The sequence below is a fragment of the Emiliania huxleyi genome (genome assembly GCF_000372725.1).
Source record: "Emiliania huxleyi CCMP1516 unplaced genomic scaffold EMIHUscaffold_110, whole genome shotgun sequence".
NCBI lineage: Eukaryota > Haptophyta > Isochrysidales > Noelaerhabdaceae > Emiliania > Emiliania huxleyi.
Genome location: NW_005201791.1, coordinates 338,763 through 350,643, shown reverse-complemented (window position 1 = coordinate 350,643; position 11,881 = coordinate 338,763). Strand labels below are relative to the sequence as shown.

The 11,881-nt window shown below is 63.8% G+C and overlaps 4 protein-coding genes across 4 annotated transcripts; 3 read left to right on the top strand and 1 right to left on the bottom strand.

Moving 5' to 3' along the window:
- Window positions 1–310: 310 nt before the first annotated feature.
- Window positions 311–1,131, bottom strand: EMIHUDRAFT_223584 (hypothetical protein; the record flags this gene model as incomplete). Its single annotated transcript, XM_005791747.1, has 3 exons — window positions 311–369; window positions 519–861; window positions 937–1,131. The coding sequence occupies 3 exons, from the start codon at window positions 1,129–1,131 to the stop codon at window positions 311–313; spliced, it is 597 nt and encodes a 198-aa protein (XP_005791804.1).
- A 2,885-nt stretch (window positions 1,132–4,016) lies between these two features.
- Window positions 4,017–5,850, top strand: EMIHUDRAFT_454444 (hypothetical protein). Its single transcript, XM_005791746.1, has 5 exons — window positions 4,017–4,046; window positions 4,118–4,347; window positions 4,424–4,623; window positions 4,839–5,145; window positions 5,187–5,850. Exons 2-5 carry the CDS (start codon window positions 4,204–4,206, stop codon window positions 5,217–5,219), a joined length of 684 nt encoding a protein of 227 aa, XP_005791803.1. The 5' UTR covers window positions 4,017–4,046; window positions 4,118–4,203; the 3' UTR covers window positions 5,220–5,850.
- A 937-nt stretch (window positions 5,851–6,787) lies between these two features.
- EMIHUDRAFT_466683 (hypothetical protein) lies at window positions 6,788–9,811 on the top strand (the record flags this gene model as incomplete). Its single annotated transcript, XM_005791745.1, has 7 exons — window positions 6,788–7,073; window positions 7,855–7,898; window positions 8,281–8,325; window positions 8,473–8,624; window positions 9,010–9,040; window positions 9,169–9,228; window positions 9,446–9,811. The coding sequence occupies 7 exons, from the start codon at window positions 6,788–6,790 to the stop codon at window positions 9,779–9,781; spliced, it is 954 nt and encodes a 317-aa protein (XP_005791802.1). The 3' UTR covers window positions 9,782–9,811.
- A 903-nt stretch (window positions 9,812–10,714) lies between these two features.
- EMIHUDRAFT_439866 (glucose 1-dehydrogenase) lies at window positions 10,715–11,549 on the top strand. Its single transcript, XM_005791744.1, has one exon. The coding sequence runs from the start codon at window positions 10,734–10,736 to the stop codon at window positions 11,487–11,489; it is 756 nt and encodes a 251-aa protein (XP_005791801.1). The 5' UTR covers window positions 10,715–10,733; the 3' UTR covers window positions 11,490–11,549.
- The last annotated feature ends 332 nt before the right edge of the window (window positions 11,550–11,881 follow it).

The window sequence follows — 11,881 nt, the reverse complement described above, 5'->3', positions numbered from 1 at the left end:
GGCTGGGGGGGTCGGGACCCCCCCCCTAGCATGTGGTGAAGGTGCTGGGGGGGGTCGGACCCCCCCCTAGCATGTGGTGTGGAGAGAAGTGCGCCCCCCTCCCTGGAAGCGATGTGCGCCTGCTCTCTGTAAATCGCGATTTTTTTCGAGCTCAGACGGCAGCGAGCGACTTTTGCCTGCAGACGTAACTCGGCCTCTGGCCGCCGACAGCGCCTAACTCGGGGTCTGGGGCGGAGCCCCAGCCTGGGGTCTGGGGCTGGCAGCCCCAGCGGGGTGCGGGGCAGAGCCCCGCGAAGAAAATTTTGCATTTTTAGCGCCAAAAACCGACCAAAAACGATAGGCTGTGAGCTGCTGCCCAAGAGCCCCCGTCTAGAGCGCAATGTACAAATCTCGTACAATAGTACACATACACATACACACACACACACACACACACACACACACACACACACACACACACACACACACACACACGATTCATACTCATGCAGTGTGTACAGATCACTTCCGTCGCTGACGCTTCGACATGGCCGCTACTGCCTTGGCTGCTGGCTTGGCTGCTGGCGGCTTGCGCCGTGCGGACCCCTTGGCTGCCGGCTTGGCCCCCCGCCCTGCCCGCGCCGGTGCTGGCGCATGCAATGATGGGCCATCGTCATCACTGCTGTCTGGCGGGCGCGTCGGCGGTGCTCGAGGCGGTGCAGCCTTACGCTTCCCTGCACGCTGCGCGGGTGCATGTGCATGTGCGGGTGCGGGTGCGGGTGCGGGTGCGGGTGCCTCGCCGTCGCCCTCGTCCTCGTCCTCGTCCTCGGACTCGTCGCACGAGGTCTCCTCCATGTAGCCCGCACGCTCCTCCTCGAACTCCTTCTAGCGCCTCCAAGTGCTCCACGTGCAATCTCCAGCCTAGATCAAGTCCTCCTTCACACCCCCCCAACTCACCCACAAAGCCACCTCTTCCTCGGTCCAACGCAGCGCCTCAAGCCGTGCCTGCTCCTGGTTGACTGTCGCAAGCCGCTGCTCATGGAGCAGCGGCTGCTCCTCGTGCTCGTGATCTGATGAAAGCTCGGCATCGCTCAGCGCTTGCGCCATCGGGACGTCAGCCTCTGCCGCCGGAGCGGCGGCCTCGGACTGCATCGCTGGGTCTGCAGCTCCGTCGACCTCCTCGGTGGGAGGGTCGGCGGCGGGCGGGTCGGCGGCGGCGCCGTCGGCAGTGGCGTCCACTGGAGTACCGGGCGGCGGCGACGGTTACCCGACGTCGGACGGACCGTCCACAGTGGTGCCAGGTGCAGGCATGAATGGGTCTGACCTCGAAAAAAATCGCGATGTAAAAGAAACAAGAAGGACGCCAAGCTGCTCTGTGCTCTGACTGAAACAAGAAATAGCCGCGCGTGACAAGGATGAGGACGCGTGGTTTATTTTTCGCAAACGATTAGTCGCCAAGGATGGTAGAGCGTTTCTTCTTCTACAAATTCTTCTTTCGAATATATAGCAGTTGTCGCATAGCTGGCCAAGTTTCGTTGAATCGTTCAAAGACCCCCCCCTCCCCCACCCCCCCCAAATCGGCCGACGCCGCACACGCAACCTTGTTTCCGCCTCGCCGCGCGGCATGTGCAAGCGAGCGCGGCCTCGCGTCGGGCGCAAAGCCCGTCGCCGCCAGCACCATCGACTAGAGCGCGGGGGCCCGCACCTAGGTACACACCCTAGCCGCGCCGCGCTCCCCCAGACAATCGTTGCCCCTGTTGCGACAGCTTCTTTTCGTAGTGCCCCCTGCTCAAGCTCTCGGTGTAGACCGCCTAGTCGTAGCGAGGGTTGAGTCAGACGCTGCCACTAGCGAGTCTTCTGCATGGATTCTCTGGTCTGCCGCGGGAAGGAAGCCCGGCACCGACGCCGCGCGCGCGAACAGCGAGTGGCACTTCGAGCCAGGGAACCCGTAGTGGCACTCCCACACGAACACGTCGATGAGGCCGGTGAGATTGGCCTGAGATGGGGTGTGGTGAGGATGATCGCGGAGGCCCTTACCTCTCGCACACGACTCCATTCTGGCAGGCCGGTGCAGGGTGGCCAGGCCAAATTATTTTCCTGAGACATGAGGCCTAAGTCCCGTGAGCTACTCATCAGTGCAGGCGCGCCTCCAGCATGGAAGGGACCAGTTTGTGCTCAAAGCCCTCGACGTCCATCTTGAGCACAAAGAAGTCCTAACCCCATGCAACTAACATATAAGCCTGTGAGCGTTCTCCTCACACTCCATGTCCGCAGTTGAGCATGGAAGGGCTCCTCCGGCCGCACGTTGTGCTCAATCCACCGTACAATGTCGACCGAGCGGACGTTCCAGCGCGACCGGTGCGCCTCGCCGCCAATGGACTCGTTGTGCATGTACAGGCCAGCTGGGGCACGGCCAGCAAAAAGTGGCTTTGAGCCTCCGACCATCAGCTGTTCGATGCCACCACCCATTCTGGCCGTCCCGTTTTCATCGCTGGCGGCGGCGTTTATCACTGTAATGGAGTGCCGCTCCGGGCACTGCCCCGCCTAGTAGTGTGGAATATATGCTGGGGAGAACAGTGAGAGATTCATCAGTGCTCCTAATCTCCAGTGTGTTCGACATCTAACGAGCCTTGCCGCCGCAAGCCGGGCGTCCACCGTTTCGCGGCTGCCAAGCACAGGATCTGCCGAGAGTGAGGTCATATTTCTCACCATCTCAGGCAGCGCAAAGACGCACTCCTTGATGTGGCGCCACCTTGGGGAGGGGGCGAGGCGGGGCGGGGGCGGAAGGTGCGTGCCAAGTCTCTCGGGGCCGGCGGGGAAGAGGGGGGCGCAAGAGGGGCGCGAGAGGGGCGCGAGAAGGGCGAGGATTGGACGAGCGAATACGGCCGGGGTGTGTCGGCCGGGGAGCCTCCGGCGGGCCTGCGGCGCGGGGCGCGCACGCCCTCCTTGCTGCAGACTCGCAACTTATCGTGGGAGCGCACATACTCGAGGAAGTCCGCCGTGGAACCTGCGAGGTGAAGGCGAAGGGCTCGAGTGCAACCACGCATCCGTGACTGCTCGAGTGACTGCCGCATGGCGAGTACGCGGCATGAAATCACTCTGTGGCCGCTGCGGGTCTAGTGACGATTCTGCGATGATCTAGTGCCAACGAGCCGGTGGGCGGCACTGGCGCCGGAGGGATCGGGCGGCCGGCAGCAAGTTCTACCGCGCAGCTCTCGAGATACGGCGCGATGAGCGGCGCTGCCTCGAAGGCGAACACCATCCACGGTCCGCTCCGCGCCGCAGCTTCCTCGAGTTGCGTATGCAGTTGGAGCGTGTTGCACCAAGAGGCACCAAGGTCGACGTACATATTTCGCGGGCCACAGCCCGCGAGAGTGTGGGGATAGGCAGAGACGAGCGGTGCAAGCAGCAAATACATCGTGACCTCTTTCCCGATCGGTTGCTGGTTCACGTTTTTTTTTCATGTTCGTGACGCTGTTCACGCTTCACAGGTTAGTATAACCGGAGAATCTTCAGCCAGCCTGGCGACTCCGAGTCGGGCGACTGCGACACCGACAGCGCTCGCGACGACTTCACGAGCGAGCAGGCCGGAGTCCCCCAGTGCCGCTTCTTTCTTCGCTGCCGGCTATTGCAGGCAGGGGGGAGACGGCGAGGGAGGAGGTGGCGAGGGAGGGGGAGGTGCGGGGGGGGATGGCGAGGGAGGAGGCGGCGAGGGAGGGGGTGGCGAGGGAGGGGGAGGAGGGGGTGGCGAGGGAGGGGGTAGGAAGGGAGGTGGCAAGGGGGTTGGCGGCGAGGGAGGTGGCGGCGAGGGAGGTGGAGGCAAGGGAGGCTGCAAGGGAGGCAGCGGCGGCGGAAGGGGCGAGAACGGAGGGGGAGGGGGAGGTGGTTAAGGAGGGGGCAAAGATGGAAGAGGCAGCGGCGAGGGAGGAGGAGGCGGCGAGGGAGGAGGAGGCGGCAAGGGAGGAGGCGGCGGAGGTGGCTGTGAGAGGCGCTTTTATTCGTAGAATTCCTCTGAAAAATCTCGCCGGGTTGCTCTGCTCGTCGCTCTGTCGACGTCTGCCCTGCCGGTGCGTCGCTCCGCCCAGCCGCACTTACTCACATGCAGGCTTGAACTTACACGCACCACACGAGTGCGCAGGCAGAAACCGTCGACGACATCAACCCAGCCGCTCGCGGCCTCGCCTTACCGCCTGCCTACTCCCGCTCGCAGGTACAGCCGCTACCATGGAGGAGGCCGCGAGACGCGTCCGCTGCTGCATCATGTTCTTCCTGCTCGCCCTCGCGGGCGCCCACGCCGCAGCAAAGGGGCAATTTCCCGAGTGGCGCTTTCAGGGACGTGATGTGGTGGTGAAGATCCCAAGAGATTCGGTGCGCCCTTCAACTCAGCTCAAGTAGACTCAGACACTCCGTGTGATCTCACATACACCATTCGTGTGCTGAACAGTTCCACGAGCCTCAATCGGCCGCGTGCGAAGCCGCTGCCGCTGCTGCCGCCGCTAAGAACTCCTCTCCCGCACCGGTCCTCATCATCGACGCGCCATCGTGGTTTTGCACGTCCGATTCTGTCGGCAATCATTTGCCACTATACTTCACCCTTCGAGCCTTGGCCTTGCTGCATGGCATCGGATTCCAGATGCAGCCGACGTGTGGCCCTATCATCCGGGACACGCCCAAATACATCACCGGTTGGTTGCCTCAAAGTGCTTCTCCGAACTGGCCGCCCGAGGTCCCTCGTGACCCCGGCACGATCATGCGGGAAATAGAAGGAACCTGCAAATGTCGCACGATCATCACGCATGCTTGCACTTACGGTTGGCCGTTATTTGCCGCCGTTTGGGGTCGCGAGATCCGAGCCGCAGCCGAGCGCTATTCGGTTGCAATAAGGGGGTGTTGGCAAGCAACGGCTCAAAGACGCAGAAGTACACGTATGACCTCGATGATGCCGTCATCCACTTTCGCTGTGGGGACATTATGGAAATGGATGCGTCACGGGGCCCGCTCAATTCTGGGTTTGTGCCATTGAGTGTGCTTCTTCGCTACCTGCGCCCACTTGCCCCGCGTTCGGTGGGCATTGTCACAACACCGCTCGTTGAGAAGTGCAGCAGCAAACTCGAGACCCGAGCCATGGACTGCAAGCACGGCAAGCAGTGCCACGACATCCTTGAAGTGCTCCTCCCCGCACTCCAAAGCGGGCTGACCGGCCCGAGGAAGATGCACGGCCCAAGGGTCAGAATCCATGACAAGGACACGACGGTGGGGGCGATGTCGCGCATCGCCCTCGCTCAACTCTCCATCTGCCCACCTAGCACCTTTTGTGTATGGCCGGCTCTTGGGGCAGTGGAGGGGGTGCTCACTGGCGTTGGGGGTGGGCACAGTATTGCACTTGAGCCAGGCAAGCGGGCCGCCGCTGCACTTGGAGAAGGGCATCTGCATGTGCACGCACTCCACGGTTCAAACGCCAGTATATTGTCAATCAAGCGCATCAAAGAGGCACAAATGTCGCCACAGCAAATTGGACAATTCCTGGTTGAGCACTAGTAGTATGTTGTTGACACGGTGGCGGTGGCTCTACCCGGCTCCGGGGAGCATCGTGAGGTCAGCTTGCGCCTCGTTCTAACAGGCATGGGAGCCGTGCCTTGCGATGCGGGACCGCTCCGGCGGTGGTGGCAGCTCCTCCGCCGCCGCATCGCGGTGGCGCGCCTCGTGCGGCGGCGCCCCGCCGAGCCGCAGCAAATAGTGCCACTTTCGTAGAATAGTGCTTGCGTGTTGGCTGTTGCGTCGTTAAGTGGCGAGACCTCGGCACCTCGCGCGAGCGTGCGCGCGCCGCAGGAGAGCGGTGGCCGGTGGGGGCCGGATACTCTTACATGCTATGTAGACTCTTCGTGTTTCTAGGGTACCGAGGCTCACACGCCCCCCTTGGCGCCTGCTGTTTCCTGCCAAAACCAGCGAGATCTCGGCCCGCCGTTCTCCGCTCGCGCCGGCCGCCCCCATCCATGCGCTCGCGGGGCTGCCCGAACGGGGCTGGGTTTTCCCGAGGCGGGGTCCGGCGCCGAGCTTTTAGACCTAACCAGAGAGGGTCTGGGCAGTGAAGGTAGTCTCCCCCCATCCCCAGGGCCTCCAGGGGTCACCCACTTGTGTCTGTGTGTCGCTCGTGGGTGCCGTCATCATCTGTCCAGCGTCCACCCATACCGCGTTGGTGTCCAGTCCGAGCCTGGCTGTTCTTCACCATACTACATACATACATACCCACTTGGGGGCGGCCCCTCACACGACTGCCCAGCGCCTCGAGCAGCACAGTGGCGTCACATGTGCGGAGATATGGGGAGATACGGGGAGATATGGGGCGATGTTGGGTACGTCTCTTTCTTCTACGGCTCCTACACAGCGCCCTCGTTGCCCACCTAGTGGCAAGTTAAACACAGTCTGTCGTTTCCCCCAACCACCCAATGTCTCGGTTGTACCGCTCGAAGTCGTGCGCAGCTCTGCGCCGCGTAGTTGGTCTTTGTCGGCGGCGACAGGCAGGCACCTTTTTGCCGTCCTTATTTTCTGCTCAATAAGTCTCGGGGGACGAAGGGGTCACACCCGACGACCTCGGGAACTAGCCGGGGCAGTCGGAGAAGTGGCAACTCCGTGCACTGACGGTCGGCCGCCAGAAAACACGCCTCCGTGGCTCGGGTTACACCAATCCTCGCTACCCAACGCGGCCAAAGGATATCCACCTCGAGAACCTCGAGAAGGCCTGTGAACACAACACCTTGCAGCCTCGAGTCGGCGTCTATCTACTCGTTTGGTATGTGAAACAGGATCAATGGTCGTCAGCGGAGCTTGGCGAGAGGCTGACCTAGCAAACGGGAGTCATCCGCCCGCCACCGCGCTCGACGCCGCTCGCACGCGCTCCCTCTTCCGCCTGATCCACCTGCCAAAGACGGGCGGCACGAGCGTGGAGACCCTGCTCTCGCTCGGCCACCAGCCGCACCGCCGGCTATCCAAGCTCGCCTGGTGGTGTGGAGCGCTGGACGCCTCGCCATCGATACGCGCCGCCGGCTGCAGCAGCGGCGTCGGCCGCTCCTCATCGCCGTTCCTGCTCCCGCACGGTGCAGGCCGTCCGGCCACCCCGCTGCTGGTGGTGCTCCTCCGCCACCCGACCGAGCGGGTGCTCTCGCAGTACTACTTTTTCCGCGGCTGGCACACCCACGTCGGCTTGCTCTGTGACCGCCACCCGCCTCGCGACACACTCTGCGCCGCGCCGGAGGCGCGAGTGCGCTGTGGCCAACCTCAGACGGAGAAATCGAGCGTGGACGCATTGCCTAAGCGTATCGATGGGCGCAGGCGGTCGTCTCTCTCGGAGACGTCGCGCGCGCGCAGGCGGAGAGCCTCAGCGGCGAGGAGAGGCTGCGTCGCGAGGCGGCCGCCGAGACGTGGCGCAACGAACTCCCGGGCAGGGCGGCGGCGCGGCGGCAGGCGGCGGCCGCCGCGGCCGCGGAGGCTGCGGGGGACGGAGGCTTCGGGACGGCGCTTCTTCTTCCCGCCCGGCTCGCCGCGCTGTCCTCCCTGGTTGGCGGTGGCCCTCCTCCCCGAGACAGCTGAATGGCATGCACGCACACTGATAGGCCTGCTGGGCGCGTCGCTGCGTCCCGCGTGCGAGCTGCCTCTCGCGGGTGAGAGGTGTGAGTACGCATCTCTATAGGCTCGTGGCGCCGTCCTTTCTGTGGGAGCTGGCTCCAAACCTGCAGCTGCGGCTACTCGACGCATCACCGCACGCTGGCGGCGCGAGTGCCTTGCCTCAGGGCGCGGCGGCAGCTTCCGGCGTCGGCATGTGCGCCAGCTGGCGCGGGCGGTGATTACCCGAGATGACCCGAGACGACCCGAGATTAGGCGTCGGCATGCGCCAGCTGGCGCGGCGGCTCCGGCTCGCGGAGGTGTGTGCGCACGATCTCGGCTATATCTCGGGCTGGCGAGGCACTCCCACGTCTCTCACGGGGTCCCCCCTTGCCCCCGGGGAGGGGGGGTGGGGGGGGGGCGAGGGAACCCGAGCTTCGGCGCGACAGCGTTCAGCTGTTCCCACTGACAGCAGGCTGGAAGTACCTCGCCAGATCTCGGGGGGAGGGGGGGGGGGGGGGTGAAAAATGGTGTCACTCCTCAACAGCACAGGCTGGAAGTACATAGCCTGATCTCGTGTGTGTGTGTGTCTGACTCTCAGCGGTAGAACATCTCGGATGGACCTCGGGGCCAGGGGGCAGGGGGAGGTAGAAGCATGCTCAGTGTGCGCCACCCCACCGCTCCAGCGCTGCCTGCTGCCAGGCGTTTCTGGCGGACAACGCCGACGTCGTCGGGACGACGGACCAGGTCTGCTCACCCACCGTGGCTGCACTTGGGCCTTGCATTTTGAGTGTGCCTCGCCGGCTCCTGCCCGCGGGTGTGGAGACGCGAGCGTCGCCCCAGCACTTTGTGGTGTGTGGAGACGTTTCCCTTCCCTCCCCTTCCCCCCGCCAGCTCGACGATGTCATTGTTACCCTCTGCCACCTTGCCGGCGCTTCGGCCGCCGGAGTCGCGGCGGCTGCGGCCGCCGCCAGCGCATCCCCGGCCGCCGCCGCCAACGGCACCGCCTGGGCGCGTCGGCTGGCGAGGGGCAACGTGCTGCCTCGGTGCGCGCACGCCTCGCCGCGCTCCCAGTAGCGCAGACCGGTAGGCAACCTAGTTTCAATCCCAGCGACCGCGGACCCCCACACACATCTGTGCCACACACATCACTCCCAGAGCGCCACACACGCAGCCACTCTTCCGGCAGGAAACGTGGCCAGAGTGGTGCTCTTGGGAAGAGGTTCCTCCTTTCCACTCCGGTCTCCGCAAGGCGCGAGACACACACACACCAGTTGGCAGTTGAACAAATCCATACTAAACCAGTTGTCGGATTTGGGGAATTGCCTGCTACCCAGGTACCCGAGATTACCCGAGATTACCCGAGATTGCCCGAGATTGCCCGAGATTGCCCGAGATTGCCCGAGACTCCCCCGCGAGACTGCCACCCAGGTACCCGCGCCGCGCGGAGCTCGCCGTAGAGGCACGCGCTTGGCGGCTAGGAGACTGCCCGAGACTACCCGAGATTACCCGAGATTACCCGAGATTGCCCGAGATTACCCGAGACTACCCGAGATTACCCGAGACTGCCCGAGATTGCCTCGAGACTAGGCGCCCAGCCTGCTCGCGAGTCTCGACGCCTCCAACGCGTACGACGCGAGGCTGCACGAGGCGCCCCGCACACCGGCGCACCGGCCGGGAGGGAAGGGGGGGGGGGGGGGGGCATGACGCAGCACAGCCGGCGAAGAGAGACCTCTTCACAGACATCCAGAAGGCGCACGGCCCCGGGCCGCGAAACCGCACACGAGAGGAGCACAGTGACAGCCACAGGCACGCAACACGGCGTCCCTTCAGAATGTGAATGTGACGTCGTTCGCCGCGAGTGTAGGCGGCGGTGCTCCTCGGAAGGCGAAACCGGCACCGTGTAGGTGCGGCGCGTTACGACGCGGCGCTGAGGGCGTTGCGCGCGCTGCGGCTGCCGGCGCGCTCGAAGGTGGCGGCGCCCGCGCGCTGGTACGCGCAGGAGCTGGCCGCGTTGCGCAGGCAGGAGGGGCGACACGAGTTGTGTGCAGCGGGGGGTGATAGGGATTGTCGGGGTGTGCGCGGAAGCTGCGCCACGGACAGCGAGAGGGGGTGGAGGGCCCTGCTCCCCCGCTTCTTGCTCCACCCCTTAGTTACGATGGGTGCGTCCCTCCTCAGCTTGGGGCCACATCGATCCTGCTGAATACTACTCATTTACGTCTGTTTTCGCACTCGTCCACTGGCGGTCGGCGTCGTTTTTGACCGACGCTGTCTCGAGTGACGAGTCTCGCGCCGGCCGGAGAGAGTGGCCTCAGTTGTTGCAAAGTGCTCAAGCGCGTCCCATGTGCACCGCGTCTCGGCCGGCGGGGTGCGATTATCGTGTGACGCAAAAAAAGAAAATCCCCCTCGAATCGCACCTCCCAAGATAGCCGTACAAATCTAGACAACAACAAAATCGACAACAACAAAATCTCTCTCAAATCTAGACGCCTAGACCGGACGCGGAACCATCCACATATCATCACTGGCTCGCGGCAGTAAGGGCACTCTCGCATCAGCTCAGAGCATGGCCCACAAGCACACAGGTGCCCGCACGGAACCGCGCAGCATGCGACTTGACTCTCGCGAAACACACGATACACGTGGTCTCTCCCCCCATCGTGGATTCGGGGGCAGGCAGCCGGCCGCCCCGTGTCGAGGCCGGCGTCCGCTAGCGAGACGGCAGCAAGCGACTCGGTGACTGGCAGATGCTGCTCCGCCGCCTCTCCCGCCTCGATAAGCAATGCCCGTTGCTTGTGCCGCATATTGGACATGCCGCCCGAACGTCGTGCTTTTGTTGCGCGCGCGCGCTGTGTTGCTTGTGTCTTGTGAGCTTGTGTGTGTCTGTGAGTCGCTCGAGCGTGTCGTCGTCAGCTGTCTCGCGTCCACCCAACCGCGTTGGTGTCCAGTCGTTACACACACACAGACACACACACACACACACACACACACACACACACACACACACACACACACACACACACACACACACACACACACACACACACACACACACACACACACACACACACACACACACGCGCAACAAAGGCGCTCTCAAAGAAGAAGAAAAACGGCGGGGAGGAGAGGGGTGGTGCTCGCCGTCGCAATCGGACATGGCGGCGACGTCGCCAGTCATGCTCGTAACCGGCGGCAGCCGAGGCATCGGTGCCGCAATCTGCCGCCGCGCTGCAGCCGCCGGCTACAACGTCATCATAAATTTCTCCGGCCGTTCCGACGCGGCAGAGACGACCGCCGCCGCTGTCCGTGCGGCTGGGCAGCGAGCGCTGACGGTCCAAGGGAACATGGGCCAAGAGGAGGACATTCGCGCGCTATTTTCCGCCGCACATCGGGAATTTGGAAAATTGGACGTGCTGGTCAACAACGCCGGCATCACCGGAGGGAAGAGCCGCGTCGAGGATGTGGACAGGCACACCCTCGAGCAAGTAGCCGCCGTCAACATCGTCGGCCCCGTCCTGTGCTCGCGCGAAGCGGTGCGACGCATGTCAACGCGCCGCGGCGGCAGCGGCGGCGTGATCATCAACGTGTCTTCTCGCGCCGGGGCGCTCGGCGGTGGCGGCGAGTGGATCCACTACGCGATGTCAAAAGGCGCGCTGGATACGTTGACGCGCGGTCTCGCCGTCGAGTGCGCCGAGGACGGAATCCGCGTCGCCGGCGTCGCCCCGGGAATCATCGACACTGACCTGCACGCAGATGCCGGAGACCCTGAGCGAGCCGCCCGGATGGCGGGTGGCATTCCGCTGAAGCGGCCCGGGTCGCCGGAGGAAGTGGCCGACGCCGTCGTCTGGCTGGCGACCGACGCCGCGTCCTATGTCACCGGTGCCACCCTCGACGTCGCGGGCGGTCGTTAGAATGCGTCGGCTAGAGTGGAGAGAGTGAGGCTGATGTATCAGGAAAAAGAAAAAAGAAAACGACGACGGAGCAAACGCTGAGAACCTTTACAATGGAAACCAAGCCGGCACAACTAATCGCACCTCTGATGCAACTTCACGCACACCACACCCTCTTGGTTCATCCATCTTTGCGGGCAAGAGAGGCGGAGGACGGTGGGGCGGGCAAGAAGGCGCCGTTGAGGAGCTCCGCGGTGGCTTGCACGGTGACAGGGGCGAGGGAGTCGGCGAAGGCATGCGCGCTGATGGTGATTCGGTTGAGGCCGCTGGCTTGCCATTTGGCCTGTAGGCATTTAGCCAAATGCCTCGCTCCTCGCACACACGGGCCAATGTCTTGAGTTCCTTGTCGCCAA

What these genes read in the sequence shown, in the direction of transcription:
- EMIHUDRAFT_454444 (XM_005791746.1), top strand. Translation starts at nt 4,204, where the DNA reads ATGGAGGAGGCCGCGAGACGCGTCCGCTGCTGCATCATGTTCTTCCTG. An exon ending in TGAAGATCCCAAGAGATTCG is followed by an intron (nt 4,348 to 4,423) that starts GTGCGCCCTTCA and finishes TGTGCTGAACAG; the next exon opens with TTCCACGAGCCTCAATCGGC. An exon ending in AGTGCCACGACATCCTTGAA is followed by an intron (nt 5,146 to 5,186) that starts GTGCTCCTCCCC and finishes GACCGGCCCGAG; the next exon opens with GAAGATGCACGGCCCAAGGG.
- EMIHUDRAFT_439866 (XM_005791744.1), top strand. Translation starts at nt 10,734, where the DNA reads ATGGCGGCGACGTCGCCAGTCATGCTCGTAACCGGCGGCAGCCGAGGC.